This window comes from Emydura macquarii, unplaced genomic scaffold (assembly GCF_026122565.2).
Source record: "Emydura macquarii macquarii isolate MOO-44397 ecotype Brisbane River unplaced genomic scaffold, CSIRO-AGI_Emac_v2 contig_527, whole genome shotgun sequence".
Lineage (NCBI taxonomy): Eukaryota > Metazoa > Chordata > Testudines > Chelidae > Emydura > Emydura macquarii.
In genome coordinates, this window is record NW_027130664.1 from 325,833 (window position 1) to 348,732 (window position 22,900).

At 57.1% G+C, this 22,900-nt stretch overlaps 1 protein-coding gene across 2 annotated transcripts; it reads right to left on the reverse strand.

The window, feature by feature from the left end:
• Positions 1 to 4,008: 4,008 nt before the first annotated feature.
• Positions 4,009 to 21,264, reverse strand: RUSC1 (RUN and SH3 domain containing 1). 2 transcript variants are annotated; one of them, XM_067539164.1, is made up of 9 exons: positions 19,582 to 21,264; positions 14,265 to 14,363; positions 9,330 to 9,406; positions 8,835 to 9,009; positions 8,391 to 8,496; positions 7,597 to 7,643; positions 6,180 to 7,251; positions 5,457 to 5,585; positions 4,009 to 4,868 (listed from the first exon to the last, which is right to left on the reverse strand). In XM_067539164.1, the coding sequence occupies exons 1-9, from the start codon at positions 21,194 to 21,196 to the stop codon at positions 4,700 to 4,702; spliced, it is 3,489 nt and encodes a 1,162-aa protein (XP_067395265.1). In that variant the 5' UTR covers positions 21,197 to 21,264; the 3' UTR covers positions 4,009 to 4,699. The 2 variants fall into 2 exon arrangements, with proteins under 2 accessions (XP_067395265.1, XP_067395264.1); XM_067539163.1 differs by lacking the exon at positions 4,009 to 4,868 and having other exon boundaries at positions 5,468 to 7,251.
• Between the last annotated feature and the right edge of the window lie 1,636 nt (positions 21,265 to 22,900).

The following is a 22,900-nucleotide window of genomic DNA, read 5'->3' on the forward strand; positions in this document are numbered from 1 at the left end:
CCTGACCTCGAGGATTCCCCTTCCATGTGGCAGACTCCTCATAACCCTGACAGGGCTGAGCCCTGGATTCCTGGGGGGGGGCTCAACCCCCAATCTTGTGGTCACCTAGGAAAGGGGCTAGAGTGTCCCCACGCCAGGGTACTCGCTCTGCACTGGATTGTTCCCTAACCCAACAGTGCCCAACCTGGGGTGTGGGACCCCCTTGCGGGGTGCCAAAGATTACAGGGGGTCCATGAGGCTTCAATAATACTGAGGTCCTTTAGCCCCCTCCGAGCTCTGTACCAGGCAAAGTAGCCTCAAGCTCTGCACTAGCCAGAGCGAAGAAGCAGCCCAAGCTCCAGTCCAGCTGGAGCAGAGGAGCAGCCCCGCCCAAGCCCCGCACCAGGCGGGCGCCTGATCAGAGAGGAGCAGCCCCAGTCAATCTGCCAGGGCCCACCTCCATTAACCTCAGTCCATGAGGGACGGGAGGAGGCGGGGGCCACATGGGGCATGTGGTGATGGCTGTCAGGGAAGGCTTCCCTTCTTACACAGGTAAGAGTAATGTATGTAATTTAGTGTTGTGTTGATGGCTGGTGAGGGGGCAGGTCAGGGGGATGGGGTGTGCGTGTTTTACCGAGTGTTAACGAGTGGGGCTTTCACTCAAAAAGCTTGGGAACCACTGCCCTAACGCACTGATCATTACAGACAGTTCAAAGGAAATTCCATTTCGTAAGCAGCAACTAATAAAAAAATAAGGAAAACATGGGAAAGGCTGAAGGAAAACAAGTAACCCCGCTCCGCATGCCTGGCAGGGCCCCCACACACTGTCTCTGGGGTGTAAGGGAAGCTCACAGCTTGCTCCTCTCACGTCCCAGGCCCTGGCTGTGCTGCAGGGATACAGCGGGTTGGACGCTTGCTCTTGGCGATGGCCACAGGTGCTTGGTGGCAGGGGCCTTCTCCCCAGTGTCGCTGCCATTGGGGGTCACAAGTCCGGCCTGCAGGGCCTCTTGGCTGGTGGCTTCTCCCTGAGCTGGGCCCTCTGGCCAGAGTCCCCCTCCCTCTCCAGCTTTGGGCAACTGCTCCACCCTGCCTCAAACCTGCCACTGCTCTGCCTCCAGCTCTGCTCCTGTGCTGCTCCCACCAGGGCTCAGGCTCTCCTTAGCTCAGCTGGCTCTGCTGCAGCTCAGGAGGATGGGACTGCGGATGCCTGACTCCCTCCTTGGCCTGCCTGCCCTGTCAATCAGACTGACCCAGAGTGGTGGCCTCTCCTCATTAGCCCTGAGGACTGTCAGTCTCAGGGTCTTGAGGTCTCATCAGCCTTTCCCTTTTCTTTTGATACTGAGAGGGCCAAGCAGGCAAACTGTGCTGAGTTTCAGTGAGGAGCCCACAGTCCCCTTACACCACGGAATGAAGGAACAGCTCCGCACTGCGTTACGGGGATGCCGCCTCTACATACCTGGCCCAGTACCTGGCTCTGAGGGTCTCCTGGACCTGAGGACGCTTATGGACAAGCACGAGGTGGCTAGGCTTATCTAATGGCCCACCTGCAGGGAAGAGGCCTGGACAAGCAAATCTTCATCTCTCACTGGCACGTGATATTTCGGCGACAAGAGTTGTACAGGTCAGATTAGACCCCACGTACATGCTACCTGACTTAGAATTGAAGAAACTCTTTTACCAGAAGCTCTGGGTCAGGATCCCCTTGGGGAGGAACCCTAATGGCAACAATTCAAGAGTTGCAGAATGTTTTCATATTTCAATGAACGTCACAGAAAATAGGCTCACATGGGCGCTGTGAGACTATTAAAGGTCTTTGGTTCCGCTAATGATTCCACGTATCTATAAACTTTGGCAGAATATTAAAGTGTTGGATTGAACGGGGCCGGAGGTGCAGACTTTTCCATCTCTAGTGCCTATGATTCCATGACTAGGCACCTAGGCTTCGATTCACATTTTTTTCAGTTGTTTTAGGCCTGATCAAAGTTCCAGTTTGCCATAGGTGGAACACCTGGGCGTAGGAATTACCATCCAATCCATTAGGCGGTAGGTGAGGTTATTCAGCCTTTCTGAGGTCATTTCTGGCTTGCCTGGGCAGCGCTCACAAAAAGACACTCCTTATGCCATGGCTAGGGGTGTGGGAGTTTCTTACCTGGGCAGTGTCTTTCTTCTGTGGTCAATTGACTGAAAGAATACCAGATCAATTGTTCTGCTTTTCTGTCAGACAATGCCTTGAAGCAGGCTTGCCCCAGGCACCAGATTCATCTTTGCAGCACCCAATACACTGCGACCTCGCCACCTATGCCCACTAAGAACTAAGCGCAGCAAGGCATGGATAGCACCCCTTCAACTGAAAAGACAGAATGGGGAATTAAGATAAACCCGGGGCAGCTGCAGAGGGAGGTTGGGGCCAGGGAGCAGAGGCAGCCACCAAATGTGTGGACTAGAAACTGCAGCATGTGGGACGTCTGTCATGGTCTCACAGTGTGTGGGGCTGGAGGCTTGTGTCCCCTGTCTTCCTTGCGCTTTATGCAGGCGCCAGCAGGCTTTATTTCTGGTACTTGACGTGTATATGAAAAAGGCAAATGTTCCTCCAGCCACCAGGCAGTTGAGCCACAGGGACAGACACGCAGCATGAAGTGACAACGTGCAGTGCTTCGGGAAGTCAGCATCAGCGCCTAGCAACCCAGCTCTGGTCAGCCCTTTACATGGAGGGGGCGCTGCCCCACCAACTCCCGCCCCGCCCAGCCTTACCTACGAGCTACACCTCCATAAGTGACGGTCTTGGTGCTGCAGTGAGGGCGTGGGTCAGAGACACGCAGGGGCTTTTCTGGAATGGTCAGGCGTGGTCAAGTTACAACACAAAGGAAACGTCCCGTCACGCCCACCCAAGGTAAAACCCAGCCAGGCACATCAGCGCGTTCCCGTTGCTGCTCTGCGCGAGCACAGTGCGGGGCTGTGCAACCAGGCTGGCCATGGGGCAGACCAACGTGTGCAGCCCCCCATTCCCAGCACGTCTCTGTCCGGTAACAAGGCTGCTGGCAACATGGTCAGCTGCCCTATGGCAGGCTTGCTCGCGTAGGCTCAGGCCATCCATTTCCCAGCCCCAGGCTGCTCACAGACCAGCTCTGCCCCGGCATGCAGCTGGAGGCGAGGAGAGGCCATTCCAGCCAGTACTGCTCACCTGGCAGATAGTCTGACCCGGTGACGGGGCCAAGCCTGTGATCAGGCCCCCCCCCCCCGGGCAGCCGCTAGCCCCCTCCCAGTTGCTCAGAGCCCTGGTGTCCTCAGCTCAGTACCAAACAAGGCTACGTGCCGGCACATCCCTCCCGGCACTGGGGCGAGTGTCGAGCTGGGACCGCAGCTGACGGCTATAAACAGCGCCTCCTCTGCACACATCAGGCCAGGCCATGCCCTGCCACGCAGCTTGCTGGGCCAGCGTTCAGCAGGGCCGCGCTGTGAGCAGCTCATCAGCAGCACAGCTCCATCTGGCCCTACAGGGATTCGCTAGCACTGTGGTGTACCAGTCTAGAAAAACACACCTGCCCCAATCTGCCGTCCCATCGCTGCGTTGTAGAGCGCCCAGGCCTACAGGGTGGGCAAGGTAGCGCTGTCACCGCCTGCCTAGGCCTTTCTGGCTTCATTTCAGACCCACGAGGCATTTCCAGCATGCGGTGGGTGCTCTGCGGGTTCACTAGGCAGGAGTGACAGCTGGGAACCGCCCCAGCCTGGGCAGTGCAGCGCAATTCTAGGCCAAAAGGCCCCAGCACGGCCCCGCCAGCACACACCCTGCAGTCGCGCTCACTCTGCCTGTCCACCCCATCCCATAATCTCCCCCCCCCCCAAACGTTGACAGCCCACCCCCCCACTCTGACCCCTCCCCCACGCTCTCTGACCCGCCTCCCCCCCCCCCCCCACTAGCCTTCACATCCCAGCTGTACCACTCTCCACTGCTCTCACCCCTCCCTCAGCCTCCCGGTGACCCTCCACAGACTATCCCTCTTCACCCCCCCCCCCACTTCCCTCCATGAAACACCCTGGTCCCCCAGATTGTCACCCCTCATTACCTCTCCCTGTAAGCCACCCATCCCCCCCTGCTGCCTAGGGTCAGTGGATAGCATGCTTAGCCCTGGCCAGGGTCCTGGAGCACGTGCAGGGCCACAGGTTCAGGGCAGGCAGCCAGGAGCATGTGCTGCCTTCCCCCCCACGCCCAGTTTGCAATGATCCGGCTGCAGGCGATGGCATGTCATTGGCACCTTTTATTTCCTCCCAGTCCTGCCCAGCAGCGGTTTTTGTTTGTGTGGTCAGACCTATTTACATGCGGCTGGGGCTGAGCATCCGCCAGCCAGGGGCACAGCCACAGCTCCAGTGTGGGGCTGCGGCATTCACACCTGCACCTGGGAGGCAGCAGCCCTCAGGCTGACAGGAGGACAGAAGCAGCAGGAAGATATATACGCCAGTGTGATTAGTGCACAGGAGCACAGGCCCCTTTGAGTCCCGTCCCCCCCCCACAGCCCGGCAGAGAAAGGCAACAGCTGAGACAACCCAAACGCCACACCAGGGACAGTGGGATGCATGGGTGGGACGGCTGTGGGGAAGCCTGGGTGGCAGGGGACCTGTCCAGCACCGCAGAGAACCATGGGAAGTCACAGGGTGTTGGCCCTGGGCCTGGGGCCAGCAGCTGCGTCAATGCATCAGTTGCTTCATGCAGGATTTCTCCTCCTCATAAAATCAGGGACGTGTAGCCAACAGGAACCAGGCCAGTGTTGTTTCCATGGCAACAGCGGATCCAGTCCTCATCCACGGTGGCTAGGAGCTGCAGGACATCCCCTTTCCTGAAGCTCAGGTGGTCGTCTCCCGCCCCGCTGTGGTCACACAGCGCCCGCACAGCTCTGCACAACAAACAGGCTCCGTCAGGGGCTGGCCCCATTGGGGGGAGTTCCAGCAGGGCGAGACTGGGGGCTGCAGGTCAGTGGCGAGGCGAGGTTCCCCCGGAGCCTGGTGGGGTTACACCCAGGGAGAACGGCCTGCCACACACGAGCCAGGACCAAGGCTGCACCACAACTGGGCGGCAGGTTCTGGCCCCGGCCCAGACAGTCAGTGACCGGAGAAGGCAGAGGCCCTGTCATCCTACGTGCAGCCCCAGCTGACACAAGGAGCCCCATAGAGGAAACGCCGGGGCCCTCAGTCCAGATGGAGCCCAAAATCCATTTGACAAATTCAGTCAAGCATCCCCCTCACAACCCACTGTGCAGTGCAGAGAGCAGGACCCGCAGGGCACTGTGAGGCATTGGCAGAGCTGCGCATATGGAGGCAGCCCAGGGCTGGGATAGCAGGAGGCTGCAGCATTGAAGCGCATCAACAGGACATTGTGGAAGAAGAACACGGGGCTTGGCACCAGGCCAGCTCTTTTGGGACCACAAAAATCCATCAACTGCTTCAACCCACCAAATCCCAAACACTGCAATCCCCACCGTCACCTGTGCATCTGGGCTGAGTCCGCCGTGTTCTGCCGCGGCTGTTCCTGAGGCCAGGTCTTCTCCGAGGGCACCCCCTTCAAAACCAGGGCAAGAACATTCACACTGGGGGGAAGCCAGCTGGAAGGTCTCCTGCCAAAGAGCAGAGGGAGTCAGCAGCCAGTCTGAGAAATCACCTCCAACCACGGGCTAGAGACCGTGGAAGGCCCAGGTCTCCATCATGAGGGCAAAAAGGAGAGGGAGAGTCACCTTCTCAAACAGTTTTTGAAACCCAGAAGCCCCCATAACTTCCCCTCAAGGCCCGATGCTGGGTGCAAGCGCCGGGGTGTGTGCGCGTGTGTGTTACTAACCCAACTATTCTTCCCACAATGTCAGGAGTTTCTTCATCTGCAGCCCCATCCTGTGTGGACTGGAGGTCTAGCAAGTGAAGCCAAAGGCCAGAGCAAGGGGCCCAGGGTCAGGCATCCCAGACACACCGGGTTCAGGAGAAATGGATCAGAACCTGCTCCAGTCCTGGACCCCACATGGAGCAGCCCACAACTGGCGCCTTTAGAATCAACACCGCGAAGGGGCTGAGACAGAGAAGCTGCTCCTGCTCCAAGCTGCAGGCCGTTTGCTGGACACAGCCTAGCAGCCAATCCCCCGAGGTGGGGCAGATCCAGGCCACTGCCCTGAAGAAGGGAGAGACCCTGCACCAGCTCGCCCCCCACCCAGCCAGGCACTGACCTGGACTTGGCGGCGCTGGTCTCAGCGTGGGCAGGGAAGCCTCTGGCTGATGGCCTGGTGGCCCCGAAGAGTCGGCCCAGCCAGCTAGCGCGGATGGAGGAACTGCCCACGTTCAGCCTCCCATCAGTGCCAGGCTCCTGGCAAGGGGGCAGGCGTCTCTTGATGGCAGGGGGCTCCGGTGGCTCAGTCTCCGTGGGGCCTGCGCATACCTCAGCCCTGGCCTGCGGCGGGAGCACTTCAGCATGAGGAGCCCTCAAGATCCCTGCCTCGCTGCAGGGCTTCGGACCCGGAGTCTCGGCACCAACTTCCCCAGCTCTGGGCTGGAGGAGCTGCAGGTCAGTGCTGCTGGCCCGGGCACCAGGCTCATTCGCAGAAGCCTGGCTGGATCCGTGGAGAGGAGCAGCTAAGCCGGGGCTGGCGTCCCCTGCAGCCGTCCGCAACTTCATCCAGCGGGTGAAGGGGAACCGTTTCTTACTGGCGGTGCGGTAGACGCCGGAGGTCTGGCTCAGCTGCCCCCACCAGCTGCCCCCCCCCTCCCCTGTGTCCTGCAGGACAGACTGTGGAGGTTTCTCAGGCTCCAGGCTCTCGGAGGGACCCTCGGCTCCCAGAAGGGTCTGGGTGAGCTGGTCACCCCACTGCAGCACCTGCTGCAATGTCTGCTTCAGAGCGACCCCCACCTGGGGGCTAGGGGGTGGCTTGGCGGCTGCTGCCCTGTGCTGGGGTCTAGCGCTTTCCTCCGAGCTCACCAGGGCTGCCCCCCCTTGGCCTTCAGGGGGCAGCTCATGCTCTGAGCCAGCCCCCACCACACCATCTTGCACAGCCCCCTCTGCCTGGTCACTAGGATCCCAGCCCTGTGCGGGAGCAGCCGCCAGGGCAGGGCGAAGGGTGTGGCATGGGGGGGGCAGGGGCCTCACATCCACTGGCAGATGGTGGTGCTCGAACAGCAAGTCCAGGTGAAAGCTCAGCACAGAGAGGGGCTGGACGAGGAGCAGCAGCTCGTTGGCCAAGTGCGGGAAGGGGCCTTGGCTCAGGGAGAAGAAGGCGGTGGGCAGGTAGAGGACAGAGATGATACCTACGAGACACAGGCAGCACTCGTGAGATGGCACCCCCCACCCCACAGAGCCCCCTCAGCTCACAGAACCACTGTACCAAGCCCCCCTGCCACAGAAAGCCCCCTGCACGCCACCCCTCCACCAGGTCTGTCACTTGCAGCCCACGGGGTGCAAGGGGGAGCTGACTCGGACGTGGTGATCTTGGAGTAACCAACCATCTGTACTCAGCAACCAGCAAGCCTGGCCCCGGGATCCTTCCTCAGCACCTCAGCTGGGGCACGGTGGTCAGCACGGACCCGTCCCAGAGAGGAGCCCAGCACTGGCGCTCAGAGTGCTGCTGTCCTCGGAGAGACACTGCTCCTTACCTGAGCTCTTCTGCAGGTGGGAAAGCCACAGATCCAGCTGCTTTATACTGAACGAGACAGACAGGGTCCAAGTTACAGCCGCTCCGAACGGCAGCCCAGACAGGCCAGGCCGATAGCACTGAACGGCCCAACTTCGGGGCCCGCCCAGGGCCTACATTTGCTGCCTATGGGACAGCGACATTCCAGCGTGCCACACCCCCGCTGGGGCTCTGCTTTCACTTGGCTAAACACCGGTTTGTCATGGTCCCAGCACCCTCTCCCCAGCCTGCAGTGCAGAGGAGACAGGAGGAGGCTCCCGCCTGAGGGCAGCAGACACCAGGTGCCTCAGCCAGGCTTCCCTCATTTAGGTTGGTGTCATACCAGAGAGGAGCTTATGGTGCCACGCTGCCCTGCACTGGTCTGGACCTGGACCTGGACCTGGGTGCCCCACCCGCCAGAGTGACAGCTGCTCCTGCGCCAGCTCCTTCCCCTGAGCTCCCCTCCCACCGTCCTCCCAGGCCCAGTGCTCAGCTGAGAACACGCGTCCGACCGTAAACGTGGGCAAGCCAGAGAATGCCATGAGAGAGAGAGCACACGCCACGCGCGTGAGTACGACCGAAGACCCCCACCCCCGAGTGCCAGGGTAAGCGTGAGCGAGCACACGCCCATGTGAGTGTGAACTCCGGCGGATGCAGGCTGAGGCCTGGAGAAAGGCTCAGAGACACGGGAAGCCGCTCTCCGCAGTTTACTCTTCCCCCGCCCAGCTCTCCCAGCCGCTCCATGGGGGCAAAGCGGTGCCCAAGCCTGCTACCTACTTCAGGAGGCCGAGTATGAAGGCATGGAATCGCTGCCTGTTGCTGCTGAGGGGAGCCAGCCGGGACACCTGCCAGTACAGAGCGTGCAGGGGCCCAGTCCCGGGGCCTGTGGAGCACATGGAACAGACAGTCAGCAGCCGTCACTCCCTGAGCTTAGCGCCTCTCCCTCCCGGAAGCCTGGCACGGCCCAGGGGCTCTGCCCAAGAGCAGCCAGCGTGAAGGCCCATGCCCCAGGTCACAACAGCCTCAGGCCAAGGAGAAGCCTTGGGCCCCGTCACTTGCAGCTCCCAATATCCTGCTGCATTACAGCGGGAGGCCCCTGGCCAGCCCCCCCCTGCACTTCACTCCCGGGGCCCTGGGCTTCACCCTGCTGTTTGGCCACGTGAACAGATGGCGTCTCCTCTGGCCACACTAAGCCCCTGCAGCAACGTGTCCCCAACATACCCGGCTTGACAGAGGCCGCCACCACGCTCCAGGGGGAGCGCCGCCTCTGGCCCGTGATGATGTCCTTCTGGAAGGGCTTCAGCCCATCTTCCACCAGGGCATAGAGCGCTGGGCACAGGGTGTTCAGCAGCAGGTAGCTCACATCTGGGCTGAGCCGGCTGTCTCCTAGCTGAGCCTGCGCAAGGAGATGGTTGATGGTTCAGAGACTGGCTCCCTGCAAGGTGCTGGGGAGGCAGCTGTCGTGTCCCTCCCGCTCCTCCCCCACAGCCTACAGGGCAGGGATGGGGAGCTCCTTCTGCCCTGGACACCCCTCCATGCTGCTTCCAGAGCCTGGAATTAATGGCATGTAAGATACAGTCCAGGAAACAGGGCCAAGATTGCAATGCCCACAGAGAGCCACTATCTCTACCTATCGAATAGGCAAGGCAGCAGCTGAGCCTCCCCTCATTGGACCCATGGCCAAGGCCAGACACCCAGCCCTGCCCAGAGTTTTACCTTCTGGACCAGGTTCCTGGCAGTGCTGAAGTGAGCAATGATCTTCTCCACAGAGGCACTGACAGCAACCAGCAGGGCTGTGAAGGACAGAGACGGGACAGGTCAGGCCTGGGCTGATTGTCCACGCTAGGTAAACCACATACCCCAGGCAGCACTCGCACCCGAGCCCCACTGCAACGGAAGGGGAGCCCTGCCTGGCTAGGGCTGCAGTGCATCACGTCATGGACTGGCTCCTTCCCTGCAGTGCCTCCTTCTGGGTAAATCGGGGATCAGCCCTGTCCCCTACAATCTCCCCCAGCCCCACTGCCTGCAGCACCCCATGCTGGCTGGGACAGGGCTCGGCCCCTTTCTCCATGAACCCCTCCACACCCCACTCCCTGCACCACCCCACTCTGGAAGGCTGCACGATTAAGCATCTCACTGCTGTGACACCAAGCAGTGCTGGGGACTCAGGCACAGCCCCATTAGAGCCCAGAGCAGCTGGACAACGGGACATTGGACAAGGGGGCCTGAAGCCAGAACTGAGCCACATAACCTGGGCCCCTCAGAGTGGCTACAGCTGCTTCAGTCTCCGGTAAGTCTACGCAGCCCTTGGCAGGGAGCCTCCCCCAGCTCCAACTTGAGAAGCAGATTCCAAGCGCTGTCCACACAGCTAGCGTGAACCCCACAATCCCAAGTCCGTTGCCCTTGTCTGGGAGGCTCACTGCCCTGCATAGCTGCACAGGGCATTGCCATGGGAACCTTCATCTCTTTAGCCATTCTTCAGAGTCTAAAAATAAAGGTGCAATGGAAACTGGAAGTTACCATGGAAACAAGCCCAGGACAGGTGGTTAAAGGTGTTTGTGGAATCCCGGACCTCCCTCACCCACCTGCCCAACTTGGTCTCCAAGTTTTCAGGCTCAACAGCACCACCTGCTGGAAGCGACTGGGAGCATGAGTCCCAACGACACTAGGCTCCAGGAGCCCCATCCTCTCTATCTACCCCAGACCCACACTGAGAGCAGCACCTCCATCCCACAGCAAGAATGCACCACCCGGAAAAGGTGCCAAAAGGGTGGGCTGTTACTCTATAAACCCTGGGACTTCTAATCTCCCAGATAAAGGGAGAGCTGAGCTTGCAGCTGGAAAGCCAAATGAAAAAAACAAACTGGAAATAAGATCAAATTTATAAGGGCAAGGGTGACTGCAGAGGGAAACAGCTTCCAGGGCAGAGGGTTCCCTGGGGAAGTGTCTGGAGCCTTCAGATCAAGATTGGGGGTCTCTCAAAGATATGCCCTCACTACCCCCCCTTAGTGGCTGGATGCAGGAATTGCTGGATGGAATTCTCTGTCCTGTCATGCAGGAGATTAGCTGGAGGAGGAGAATAAGAACATAAGAACTGTCATACTGGGTCCATCTAGGCCAGTGTCTTGTCTCCAACAGTGGCTAATGCCAGAGCTTCAGGGGGAGCGTACAGAATAGGGCGGTTGGCGTGATCCACCCATGTCTTCCCTCCCAGCTTCTAGTAGATAAGAGATTTAAGGTGGCCTTGAGCATGGGGTTACATTCCTGGCCCTCCTGGCTAATAGCCATTGATTGTCCTGTCCTTCATGAACTTATCTAGTTCTTTGTTGAACCCAGTTATACTTTTGGCCTTCACAACATCCCCGGCAATGAATTCCACAGGTTAATTGTGCATTGTGTGGAAAGTACTTCCTCTTTTTTGTATTAATCTTGCTGCCTATTAATTTCATCTGATTTCAGCTATCCCCGTATTGACTGGGTACATGTCAGCTCAAGACAGGATGCAGAGATAAAATTTCTAGACACAGCTAGAGGGGACTACCCACAAGGGGAGAGGCAATTCTTGATTTAATCATAAGTGGACTACAAGATCTGATCCAAGAAGTTAATATAGGTGAACTGCTCGGTAACAATGACCCCAATGTAATTAAATTTATCATCGTTGGGATGTGGGGGAATACCAAGAAACTCACCACAGTAACACTTAACTTCAGAAAGGAGAACTACACAAAAAAGAGGACGCTAGTTCAATGGAAATTAAAAGGAACAGTCACAAGGCTAAAATGCCTGCAAGCTGCACGGCAACGTTTTAAGAACACCACAGAGGCTCAAACTGAAATGTATATCCAAACAAACAAAAACCAGTCAGAAGACCAAAAAAAGGCCACCACTACTAACTGCAGAGTAAAAGAAGCAGTTAGAGACATAAAGGCATCCCTTAAAAATTGAAGTCAAATCCTACTGAGAAAAATAGAAAGAAACAAACTCTAGCAAGTCAAGTGTAAAAGTATAATTAGGCAGGCCAAAAAAGAATTTGAAGAGAAACTAGAAAAAGACACAAAAACCAACAGCAAACTTTTTAAAAGTACATCAGAAGCAGGAAGCCTGCCAAAGAGTCAGTGGGTCACTGGATGATCAAGGTGCTAAGTGAGCACTCAAGGAAGACAGGGCCATTGCAGAGAAGCTACATGAATTCTCTGCATCAGTCTTCACTGCAGAAGATGTGACGAAGATTCCCATATCTCAGCCATTCTTTTTAGGTGACAAAGCTGAGGAACTGTCCTAGACTGAGGTGTCAATAGAGGAGGTTTTGGAACAAACTGGTCAATTACACAGTAATAAGTCACAGGACCAGATGGTATCACACAAGACTTCTGAAGGAACTCAAATATGAAACTGCAAAACTACTAACTATGGTTGTAACCTATCACTTACATCAGCCTCCGCAGCAGGTGACTGTCGGATAGATAATATAAGGCTGATTTTTAAACAAGATTCCAGAGACAATCTTGGCACTTGTAGGCCTGTAAGCCTAACTTCAGTACCAGGCACGTTGATTGAAACTATAGTAGAGAGCAGAATTATCAGACACATCGATGAACACGATAGGTTGGGGGAGAGTCAACACGGCTTTTGAGAAGGGGAATTAAGCCTCACCAATCTATTAGAATTCGTTGAGGGTTTTAACAAGCAGGTGGACAAGGGTGATCCAGTGGACATAGTGTACGTGGACTTTCAGAAAGCCATTGACAAGGTCCCACACCAAAGCCTCTTAAGCAAAGTGGGCAATCATGGGATAAGAGGGAAGGTCCTCTCCTGGATCAGTTACTGGTTGAAAGACAGGAAACAAAGGGTAGGAACAAAAGATCAGTTTTCACAGTGGAAAGTGGTAAATACCAGGCTCCCCAAGGATCTGCACTGGGACCTGTGCTCTTCAACATATCCATTATTTATCTGGAAAAGGGGGTAAACAGTGAGGTGGCAAAGTTTGCAGACGAGTTGTTAACTCAAGATTGTTAAGTCCAAAGTTGCCTGTGAAGAGTTACCAAAGGATCTCACAGAACTGGGAGACTAGAGAACAAAATGGCAGATGAAAGTCACCATTAGTAAATGCAAAGTAATGCACATGGGAAAAAATAATCCCAACTATACATATAAAATGATGGGGTCTAAATTAGCTGTTACCACTCAAGAAAGAGATTTTGGAGTCACTGTGGGTAGTTCTCTGAAAACATCCACTCAATGTGCAGTGGCAGTCAAAAAAGCTAACAGGATGTTGGGAATCTTTTAGGAAAGGGATAGATAAGACAGAAAATATTGTATTGCCTTTTATAAATCCATGGTACACCCACAACTTGAATACTGCGTGCAGATCTGGTCACCCCATCTCAAAAGAGATATATTGGAATTGGAAAAGGTACAGAAAAGGGCAACTAAAATGATGAGGGGTTTGGAAAAGCTTCCATATGAGGAGCGATTAATAAGACTGGGACTTTTCAGCTTGGAAAAGAGAGGACTAAGGGAGATATGATAGAGGTCTATAAAATCATGACTGGTGTGGAGAAAGTAAATAAGGAAGTGTTTTATTTACTCCTCGTAACACAAAAACAAGGGACAACAAATGAAATTAATAGGCAGCAGGTTTAAAACGAACAAGAGGAAGTATTTCTTCACACAACGCACAATCAATCTGTGGAACTCTGTGCCAGAGGATGTTGTGAAGGCCAGGACTATAACAGGGTTAAAAAAAGAACTAGATAAGTTCATGGAGGATAAGTCCATCAGTGGCTATAGCCAGGATAGGCAGAGATCGCTGTTTGCCAGAGGCTGGGAATGGCCGAGGGGATGGATCACTTGATGATGACCTGTTCTGTTCATTCCCTCTGAAGCACCTGGCATTGGCCACTGTCAAAAGACAGGACACTGGGCTAGATGGACCATTGGTCTGACTCTGGGTGGCCGTTCATTTATTCTTATTTCATGTAAGATTTATGCTTTCTTTACCATATAGTGCCACTTCCCCACCAGCATGACCTACTGTCATTCCTACATATTTTATACCCTGGTATTTCCATGTCTCATAAATTATCCTCATTCCACCAGATTACCATAATCCCTGTTACATCAACATCCTCCTGGAATGCCAGGTATTCTAGTTCACCCATCTTCATATTTAGACTGCTAGCATTTCTATATAACCACTTGTACATTTTGTCAATATTCAATTGCTTGCCTTCATGTGTTACATTTCAATCGGATTGTTTCATTTGCCTGTTCCCCATTAGCTCCTACCTGTACTTTACCAACTTCTTTCTTAATTCTTTTTTAAGTGAATAGTTCCTACTGGCCTTGAAATCTATGAATCTATAACAAAAGTATCACACTGTGGTGGGAGGGGAAGCTGCCACTGCCAGAGGTCCCTGCTGGCATAAACAGTGTTAAACTCCTCTTCTGAGGCAGTCTCTGGTGACCTGAGGGGCTGGGAGATGCAGTGAGGCCAACCTGCATGTGTCTCTGCAGAGCCACTTCAGAAATTAAACCAGCTCTCCCCTCAAGAAAGGGAATTTCCCAACCTTCTGGATTCCAAGATCAAGGAATGAGACCCTCTATGCAGAGCAATGCTCAGCAGATTTTGGGGTGAGGAGAGGTTACCTTTTTTCTGCTCTCTCAGATGGCCATAGGCTCTGTCTGTATTTGCCATCCAATGCTGGCCTGTCCCTGGAACTCCGGCAAAGGACTGAGAATGTCTGACTAAGAAGAGAGAAAGAGATCCTGGGTTAGTCAGTGTGCAGGGGCTCTGCAGCACATCATTCCTTGCCTGGGCGCAGACAGCTCCACGGCCACAGTCACATTAATCTCCAGAGGTGGCTGGCAGGATCCTTCCCCATAAGCCTTTTTCTGAACCAGCCGGTGCAGCACATCCCTGCCATGGAAGCTGCATCCACCCGGAGTCTCCCTGGGGAAGGGAGACGGTCCCTCCTTCACCACAGTCTCACCTTCCCTTCTTGTGGAGTGTCTGGGTGTCCTTAGCTATAATGATACAAATGGGGCCAAGTCGGTCGCAGGGCCGGGGGCGAGAGAGCAATGGAGAAATCACCAACAGTATGTTCCAGGTTGCCAGCCAGCAACTTAGGGAGCCCAGCCCTGAAGGGGAAAGTGCAGGGTCAAAACCCTCATCCCACCAGCCAGAGCTCAGGGATCTGCAGCTAGAGAGGAAGGGAAGCTGATTAGAAGATATTTCCCAGTGTGGCCAAAGCCGGAGAGCATCCCTGACAAAGGAAACTAGCCCTGGCATAGCTCTTTAGAACTGTCCCTTTCCAGCCAGGCTTCCTGAGCTGCTGTGGACGTGGGGCCTGCTGAATTTTTTCCTCTATGTCCATAGCCTCCCTGCAAGTTGGGAACGTGTCCCCAGGGATACACTCCTGCCCTGTGGAGTCGGTAACAGGCCCATTAAGTGACTCATTCACACACAGCCACCAGTAGGCAGCTGTCCCTGTGTGAGAGGAGTTGGGAGCTCAAGCCCAGCTCACAATGGGGCAGGACCCGGAGCATTCGTGGCCCATCCAGCAGGTCCATCCTCCCTGCAAAGACATCCCAGAAACTCGGCAAGAGAGATCAGAGGGAGATTTAGGAGGAGGCAGGGTGTGGGATGGCGCCAAGATCTCACCCTGCTCTGGTGTTGGGATGACAGACCGTGGGTACCCCCAATGCCCCAGCACAGAGCTTGGGGGCACAGCCGGGGGGCACCTGCCCTGCGCCGCGCCAGGGCTGGGAGTTTGCGGGGGGACAGCTGTAGGGCGCCTGCCTGGTGCGGCAGAGTGGGGGGCGCTGACCTGCGAGCACCTGGACGCAGGAGCTGCCTCCCCCCAGCCCTGCCCAGGCCACGCGCACCAGGAAGTGAAGTGAAGTGAAGTGACGTGACTGCCCGGCCCCAGCGTCAGCAGCTCCCGGGCGGCGAAGGCTGGCGGGGGCGGAGGCGGGGGCAGGGCCGGGGCGGCCGTGGGGAGCGGCTCCCGGGCAGGGGCTGCTTGGGGTCGGTGCGTCGGGACTCACCTGCGGCACCCCCGGCTGCAGGGACGCGGCACTGGCCCGCAGCTGCCCCCCCCCCCCCGCCCGGCTGGAGGGAGGGGCCGGGCCGGGCCGGCAGCGCCCAGCTGACTGGGACTCGCCAATGGGGCGGCAGCGGGGCCACGCCGGGGGACACCCGCCCTGCCCCAGGCTGGCACGGGACGGACGGACAGAGATGGAGGGACAGACGGACAGAGCGCAGCGCCCCGCCCCAGCCGCGCAGGGTCTAGCCGCACCCCCCGCCCAAGCCCCCCTCGGCTACTCAACCAGAGCCCGGCCGGGACTTCTTGGGGGGGCCCCGCCTCGCCCCGTCCCGCTCCCCCCGCAGCGGGGCAGCAGCGGCGGATCCTGCCAGGCGAGTGACTCCGCGAAGCAGTTCGGGGCAGCGAGGAGCGGAGCGAGGGAGCCCGGAAAGCAGCGCCCTTGGCCCCAGCCTGCACGCTGGCTGCATGGTGCAGCTCCCAGCACCCCTCCAGCCTTCAGTTGCATCCCATAGCCCAGTGTAACCGGGCAGGGCTGTTATCCCCGGGCAGAGGGGACTAGACTAGACTAGGTGACGTGCCCACGGTCACACAGGAAGGCTATGGCAGAGCAGGGCAATTAAACCTGGGTCTCCAGAGACCCGGGCTAGCGCCAGAACCATGGGGCCATCCCTCCTCTGTTGCCTCTGTGCGTGGTTCCTGGCACAGAGGAGCAGCCCTGTATGCACCACTACACAGCCCCCAGAACCCTTCCACACACAGCCCTGTCTACGGACCCCAAGAAGCTGGCCCCATACACTGCCTGCATCTACTATGCTCTGTTCTCCTGCACCGTTCCTTCCCCACCAGGCGTCCTCTCTGCCCATCTCCCTGGAGTCACTTCCTCATCACCAAGCATAGCTGCGTCCTGGGTGCCTGGTCCCAGCTCAGCGAGAGGAAGAGCAGGTGGTCAGGCTGTAAGCTAGGAGAAGAAACAGATGGCTTACGTTGCTTGGGAGGTCTTGGATTCTTGGCCCCTCTGCTCTCCCGAGGGCCACCGCAGCTCTGCGTTCTCTCAGGAGACACTAACCCAGAGCGTGCTCTTGCCTGACTGTGGGCACCTGCCTCTCCCCTGGGGCAGTGGGCTCTGGCCATCTCCACGCTGAGCGGCAGCTCTGGGACCTGGTGGGTTGGGAAGGTTCTACTTCTCGGGAAGAACGGGGAGAAAAGCACAGACAGATCTGGGCTGTCCAGGAAAGGCAGAACTCCCCGGTGAGGGGGAGAGTAGGCCCCTATGGGGGACAGGCGGATGGGGAGCAGTTCCTCCGGGGAGAGGGTGCCCAAGATTCTCCCCTTATTGTTGGCCAGGAGGCAGACTTCATCACAGGACAAGGTCTTCAGCTTGGGCCGGAAGGCCGGGGTGAAGAGGACAGGAGACTTCAGCTCAATACTCTCCAAGCTGGAGTTAAGGGAGGGGACCAAGGGCAGGGGAGGCGCCAGTGGGTCCGAGCTGTAGTAGAGAGGCTTCCCGTCCGCCGAGAAATGGAAGAGCAGAGGCTGGAACGGCAGCATCTGAGGCCTGGGGCAGTGAGAGAGGGGAGAGCCAACTGCAGGTGGGAACATTGCAAAGCAATGCAGCCAAAACCAGGGGCATGACGAACACGGTGGGGGAGAGAGGGAATATGGGGCATGGAGAACACAGCAGGGAGAAGGGGAAATACGGGGGCATGGCAAACACAGCGATGGGAAGGGGGTATATGGGGACATAGTAAACACAGCGACGGGAAGGGGGTATATGGGGACATAGTAAACACAGCGACGGGAAGGGGGTATATGGGGGCATGGCAAACACAGCGACGGGAAGGGGGTATAGTAAACACAGCGACGGGAAGGGGGTATATGGGGGCATGGCAAACACAGCGACGGGAAGGGGGTATATGGGGACATAGTAAACACAGCGACGGGAGTGGAGAGAGGCAGATATGGGGGCATGGAGAACATGGAGGGTGGAAATCAAAGAAACCAGGAAGTATGGAACAGAAAATGGACAAAACCCCAATAAATCAGGAGTGAGACATTCCCAGGGGCAGCAGCAACAAGGCGGCAGGGTGAGGAGAGAGAGATGGAGAGAGAGTTAGCTCAGAGGAGTCACAGCACACAAACAGCAACTTCACAACCACAATGTCACATGGAAACGACCTGTGCCCTCTGTCACTGCACAGGCCTACAGGGGACAGTGCTGACCCCTGCCTGGCAGTGCCCTGTCTCCACACTCTGCTTGTGGCATGAGGAAAGGGTCTGTGGGATCCCAGCCCTAGGGAGGCTTCACTAAGAGAACGGGACAGAGAGAGGGAGGTGCTAAGGCCAAGCAGCTGAGCAGGATGGAAACATGGAGGCAGGCTTCACTGAAAGGGAAATTCAGTCCTAGGCTCCCCCAGACCCAGAGTCCTGGGACACTTGTCTCAGGGAGCAGAGAGTCAAGACCTTGGCTGCCTCCGCCCCAACATAGACGTTCCTCCGCTGATGGACCAGCTACTTCCATTGCTCTCCCTAGAGACCCCTCTGCTTGGTTTGCTCAAACTTTCTGGAGCCAGGAGTTCCTGCAACAACCATTGAACCGAGGGCTCCTGAGTCCTCCTGCCAACTGCCAGGAGCCAATGAAGTCCAGAGCACGGAGGAGCCACGCACCTCAGGCCGGGACAGGGAGCAGTGGGAGAAAGAAGCTATTCCCAGCAATGCCCTCGCTGCCACTGAGAGCAGCCCTCGGTGCCTGCCAACCCAAGGACTCTCAGGGACTCTGGGTGGATGCAGGGTTTCACGGGGTTCATGGCTCTGATGGCGGCCTTCCCTGCAGTGCTCTCTCCCCAGTCCCTAGGCATTCCTCATTGCCTACCCCTAAGAAACCTCCTTGAACCTCACAGATGGCCTCACTGAAAATCCATTTCGTAGCTCACCCCAGGGCAGTCTTTAACCATTAGGGGTGTGACCCCGGCAAGGCCTCAGGCCCATCAAAGCAACCGAGTACATCTCTCATGGTCCCTGTGCAGCAGCTGCTCAGGGATTCCACAGGACTCTTGGGCTGGGCAGGACTCCTGGCACGTCACACTCCATCTGATGGAACCTGGGCCAGGCTGTCTCCCCAACTCAACGCACAGGGAGCTGCAGATAAATCAGCTGCTTAACGCGTAGCCTTGGGTTCTGCCTGCCACCCGGCTCAGTGTCTCTTTCCTCCTGCTTGGCTCCAAGCCCCTTATGCCTGAGTTTGCACTCGTGTGGTGAGCTGCAGCACAGCAATGGAGGAAGGAGGGTGCAGAAGGCAGGGAGGGGAGTGTATGTGAGGAGCAGCTAGGACAAGGAAGGCGAGAGTGGGATTCCTCTTCCCAGGAGGTGGGCTCTGTGTTCTGCAGAGCAGCTGAGATGCACAGAAATCATCTGGACTGCGTAGCAAAACAATGGCCAGCTCAGTGCACAGATGCAACATGCATTCACCACTTCACTCTGCCTACTGTCCCCCAAATGTTACCCGCCCCCACCCCACCAACTCAACCCAGCTCTACAAACCCCAGGAGCAGCCACAGTACCAGTCCATGTACACCTCATGTGGTCTTCCTCCACCAGGACCCTGTAGCTCACCCCAAGCCTAAGCCAGGTCCACATCCCCCAGCCCTGCAGCCAAGAATGGGACCAAGAAGAACAGCAGGCAGGGCGGCAAGAGGAGAGAGAGGTAGGGTTAGTGATGGAGATCTGGGGGTGGGGCAAGTAGCAGGGCCAGGATCAGGAAACCCCATGGGGAGTCTGTGGCTCTGTCCCCCAGGAAACACACACATCCGTACATGGGGAAATCCCCTCCCAGCCCCAGTCCAGCTCACTGGGTACCTGGGAGAAAGACCCCCCTATAGCTGGCGAGGGGAAAGTGCCTTGATAGCAACTGGTGCTCTTACCCTTCTTGCAGGGTATGTCTCCTCTTTTGGCCTTCCCTGACACCAAGGGATCCCCATCAGGCCCCCCGAGCCTCCAACCCAGTGCCTCCTTCTCACAGCCAGACCCAGGCTTCTTTTTCCTCAGGACATAGCGCTCCAGGGGTTGCCCCCCTTCCTCTGTGTCACCCAGTAGCCCCTCTGTGATGGGCTGCAGCCCAGGCCGAGACTGCCTCCTCGACTGGTGGTTTTCCATAAGTGCCAGGCGGCGTCCAGCTGGCTGTGGAGCAGACGCCCAGTCAGGGCCCTGGAGCCTGCTGCCATTAGAGACATCTCTGCCCACTGCTGCTTGCTGGGGCTGGGGCTGGGGCTGCTCCTGCTCCTGCAAAGTTACTCTTTCTCCTGGTTCCCAGGCCAGCTGGCCTTTCTGCTTGTTGATGGCATTGCGGTACCGGAGCTCCTTGAACGTGGTCACCTCCCTCTGGCTGTAGCTGGGGGCCTTTGCCTGCGCGTCCGGCAGCTCAGGGCATAGGCTGCTGCAGCAGGTAAGCTCGTTGGGGGGCGGCAGCTCCTTGTCAGGTGAGAATACAATCAGCCAGTCGCTTCGGTCCTTCCTGACCTGTGGAGGGGGTGGTCCAGCTGTGTTCCTCTTCCGCTTCTGAGCCAGCTCATGGAAGGAGGTGATGTTCTTCCTAGGGGTGTGTCTGCACACATCTCCGAGGCTGCACGCGGGCTCAGCAGGCACCTCTGCTGGGGACGGCTTCTCCACTTCACTCCTGTTCAACACCTGCAGCCCCCGCTTAGCCCTTGGGGGCACTGGGGGAGGGGCATTAACTAGACAGCGCTGAAGCTGGGGAGCACTGGGGCTGGGGTCCAGTTGTTCTGGTGCCAATGCGGACAGGCCAGAAAGCTCAATGCTTAGGGCAGGAAGGGCATTGCAGTTGGAATCTAACTCAGCACAGATGCAGGTGGGGAGCAGCTCTCCCAAGGTCTCCTGCACATCCACATTAGGAGAGTCAGTGTCATCAGACTGGGAGTCAAGTGAACTGCTGCTGCACAGACTATCTGGGGTCTCCTGGGCCCGAGAAGCTGGCCGCTCTTGTTCCGGAGGATTGAGGTTAGAATCTCTCCCATCAGAGATTTCACCCTTGTCAGTCAGCGAGGGAGCATTGTGGGCATCTTCAAGAGGGATGATGTTCGGCTGATTGTCAGGAGATAGGGCCTCTTCCCTGGGGAATTCCTTGCAGTAAACAGAGACCGGGGTGTCATCCAAGCTGAAATCTGAGCAGCTGCTGACAGAGGAGGAAGCCGAGTCTGAAGGGGAAGCCACCTCCTCCTCAATGTGCAGAGAAAGGAAATGCTCCAGGGTAGGCTGGTTCTGGAGACCCAGTGTCGGGGTCTGCTGTGGGTGGGACTTGCAGCACCGGCACTGCAAGGAGGTGTTGTTGGAGTTGGCGTCGACTTGCTCCGGGGCACCACAGTTCTCCTGGCAGTCGCTGCAGCCTGTCTGGTCTCCTGGAGCCATTGTGACAGGGCCCTCCTGGAGCTCTGGGCGACGGGAGAGGTGCAGCCCCAGGGAGATGTGCTGTAGGTGGATGTGGTTGAGGTTGCACAGCAGGCCTTTCTTCGGGGACAACATGGTGTGGCTGGCAGAGTCCGGAGTCCTCAGCTTGCCTCAGCCCCCCCACTGCCCTGTTGTTCCAAACACCCAGCTCCAACTCCCTGCAAACAGCAAAACAGCTTTTCAGTCATTGGAGCAGGCAGGTTATCAGAGCATGCACCAGAGGGACCAATTTGTGGGGCGAGAATTAAGGGGCTGATTTGGGCAGCTCAGCTAAAGAGAGGGACGGCCTCATGGCCCAGGGATACCAGAAGGGCGTTCTGGCAATGTAGCTTGTTTTAAGGGGTCATGACTGGGAGAAATGGGATGGAATCAGGAAAGAAGAAACCGAGGGCAAGTAACAACAAGAATTCCCAGCCCGTGAGATAGATCCAGTTGGGGAATCATCTCCCATGGAGGGGCTGGGAACCGCATTGCCTTGAATAGTGCGATGGACCCAGTTGGGAGGTGATTCCTCCATCACTTGGCTCTGCACAAGGTCTATTAGGAAACTGCCCTGCATTGCCAGGCAGGGCAGGGTCTGTCCCCAGTTTGTCTGGCTCTGGGATAACCAGGAACTGTTCTCAGGGGTTTCGCTCCAGTGGACTCCATCACATGGGCTGGCAGCTCTGTGGGCCAGCTGGGGATCTGCAGAGGCAGCAGGACTGGGTTACCTCTGTGATCTCTGTCAGCAAGTGTCTGAGCGACACAGAGTCAAGGAGACGATGGCCTTGAAGGCTCATCCTCACTGTCAGGAAGGCTTCTGGGCAGTGTCAAAAGGGACATGCCACCCTCAACTCCCTGGCATCAAAGAGAAGAAGCCAGCTAAAAGACCAGGGTCACGTCTGGGAAGTCACTTGGCCCTCCCTCCATGTACGGGCCATCATCAGATAAATGGGCTGCAGGGCTGGAAGACAAAGAACCGAGATGGCACCACTGCTAGTGTATGCAGGTCCTGCTCCCCGAAGGAAAACAGGAGGGAGGTGATATTCCCTGCTCTGCCCCAATGCCAACTGCTGCTCCTGATCCGGGGCCTCCCTTGAGGCTTCCCAATCCCACCTACATCTGGTTTCAGTCTCAGCTGAGGCCATTGCACCGAATCTCCCAGGAGCTCATCCTCCACGTCCTTTGGTCCCCCCTCCTGCCACTCCAGCTGTCCGTAGCTATCAGAGCTCTGCAGCGAATGGGGAGAGTGAACGTGGATGCTGCTCTCTGAGGGCCCCTGGAGATTTGGATTTCGCAGCATGGCACTGGCTGACCCTGAGCCACAAAGATACTTTCCCTCTGCTAACCAGCTGGGGGAAGTGCTGCTGGGCAAACGAAGCTGTAACGTCCTAGCAGCCAAATGGCGATTTGTTCATCTCCACCAGTGGCAGCCCTGCCCAGGCTGGGTAACAAGCCCTCCCATGAACGGTGCCGGGGGAAGCCGAGCACCCCATCTGCTAGAGGAAGCCAGGCAGCCCCTGCACTCAGACCACCTCCCTCCTCACTGCAGTTTCTCGTCCCCTCCCTGTAGCCCTCCCCTTCTCTGCCTCTCTCTGTCTGATCATCAATAATGCACAAGGAGGATTTGTTCTCATGACAACTACCAGTTCCTGTCAGGTGGACCTGGCCTCTGCACCAGCACGTCCAGTGCCACACCCAGCCCTGCCCTCCCTTCCAGGAGGGTCACTTACACACAGGGTGTGAAAGGGGGATTCCCTGGCTGGAAAAGCTGCAGGGGGAGCCAGAATCAGCTCCGGT

What these genes read in the sequence shown, in the direction of transcription:
- RUSC1 (XM_067539163.1), bottom strand. Translation starts at nt 21,196, where the DNA reads ATGTTGTCCCCGAAGAAAGGCCTGCTGTGCAACCTCAACCACATCCAC. An exon ending in GGCGGCCTCTGTCAAGCCGG is followed by an intron (nt 8,497 to 8,834) that starts GTATGTTGGGGA and finishes TGTGCTCCACAG; the next exon opens with GCCCCGGGACTGGGCCCCTG. An exon ending in CCACCTGCAGAAGAGCTCAG is followed by an intron (nt 7,252 to 7,596) that starts GTAAGGAGCAGT and finishes TGTGTCTCGTAG; the next exon opens with GTATCATCTCTGTCCTCTAC.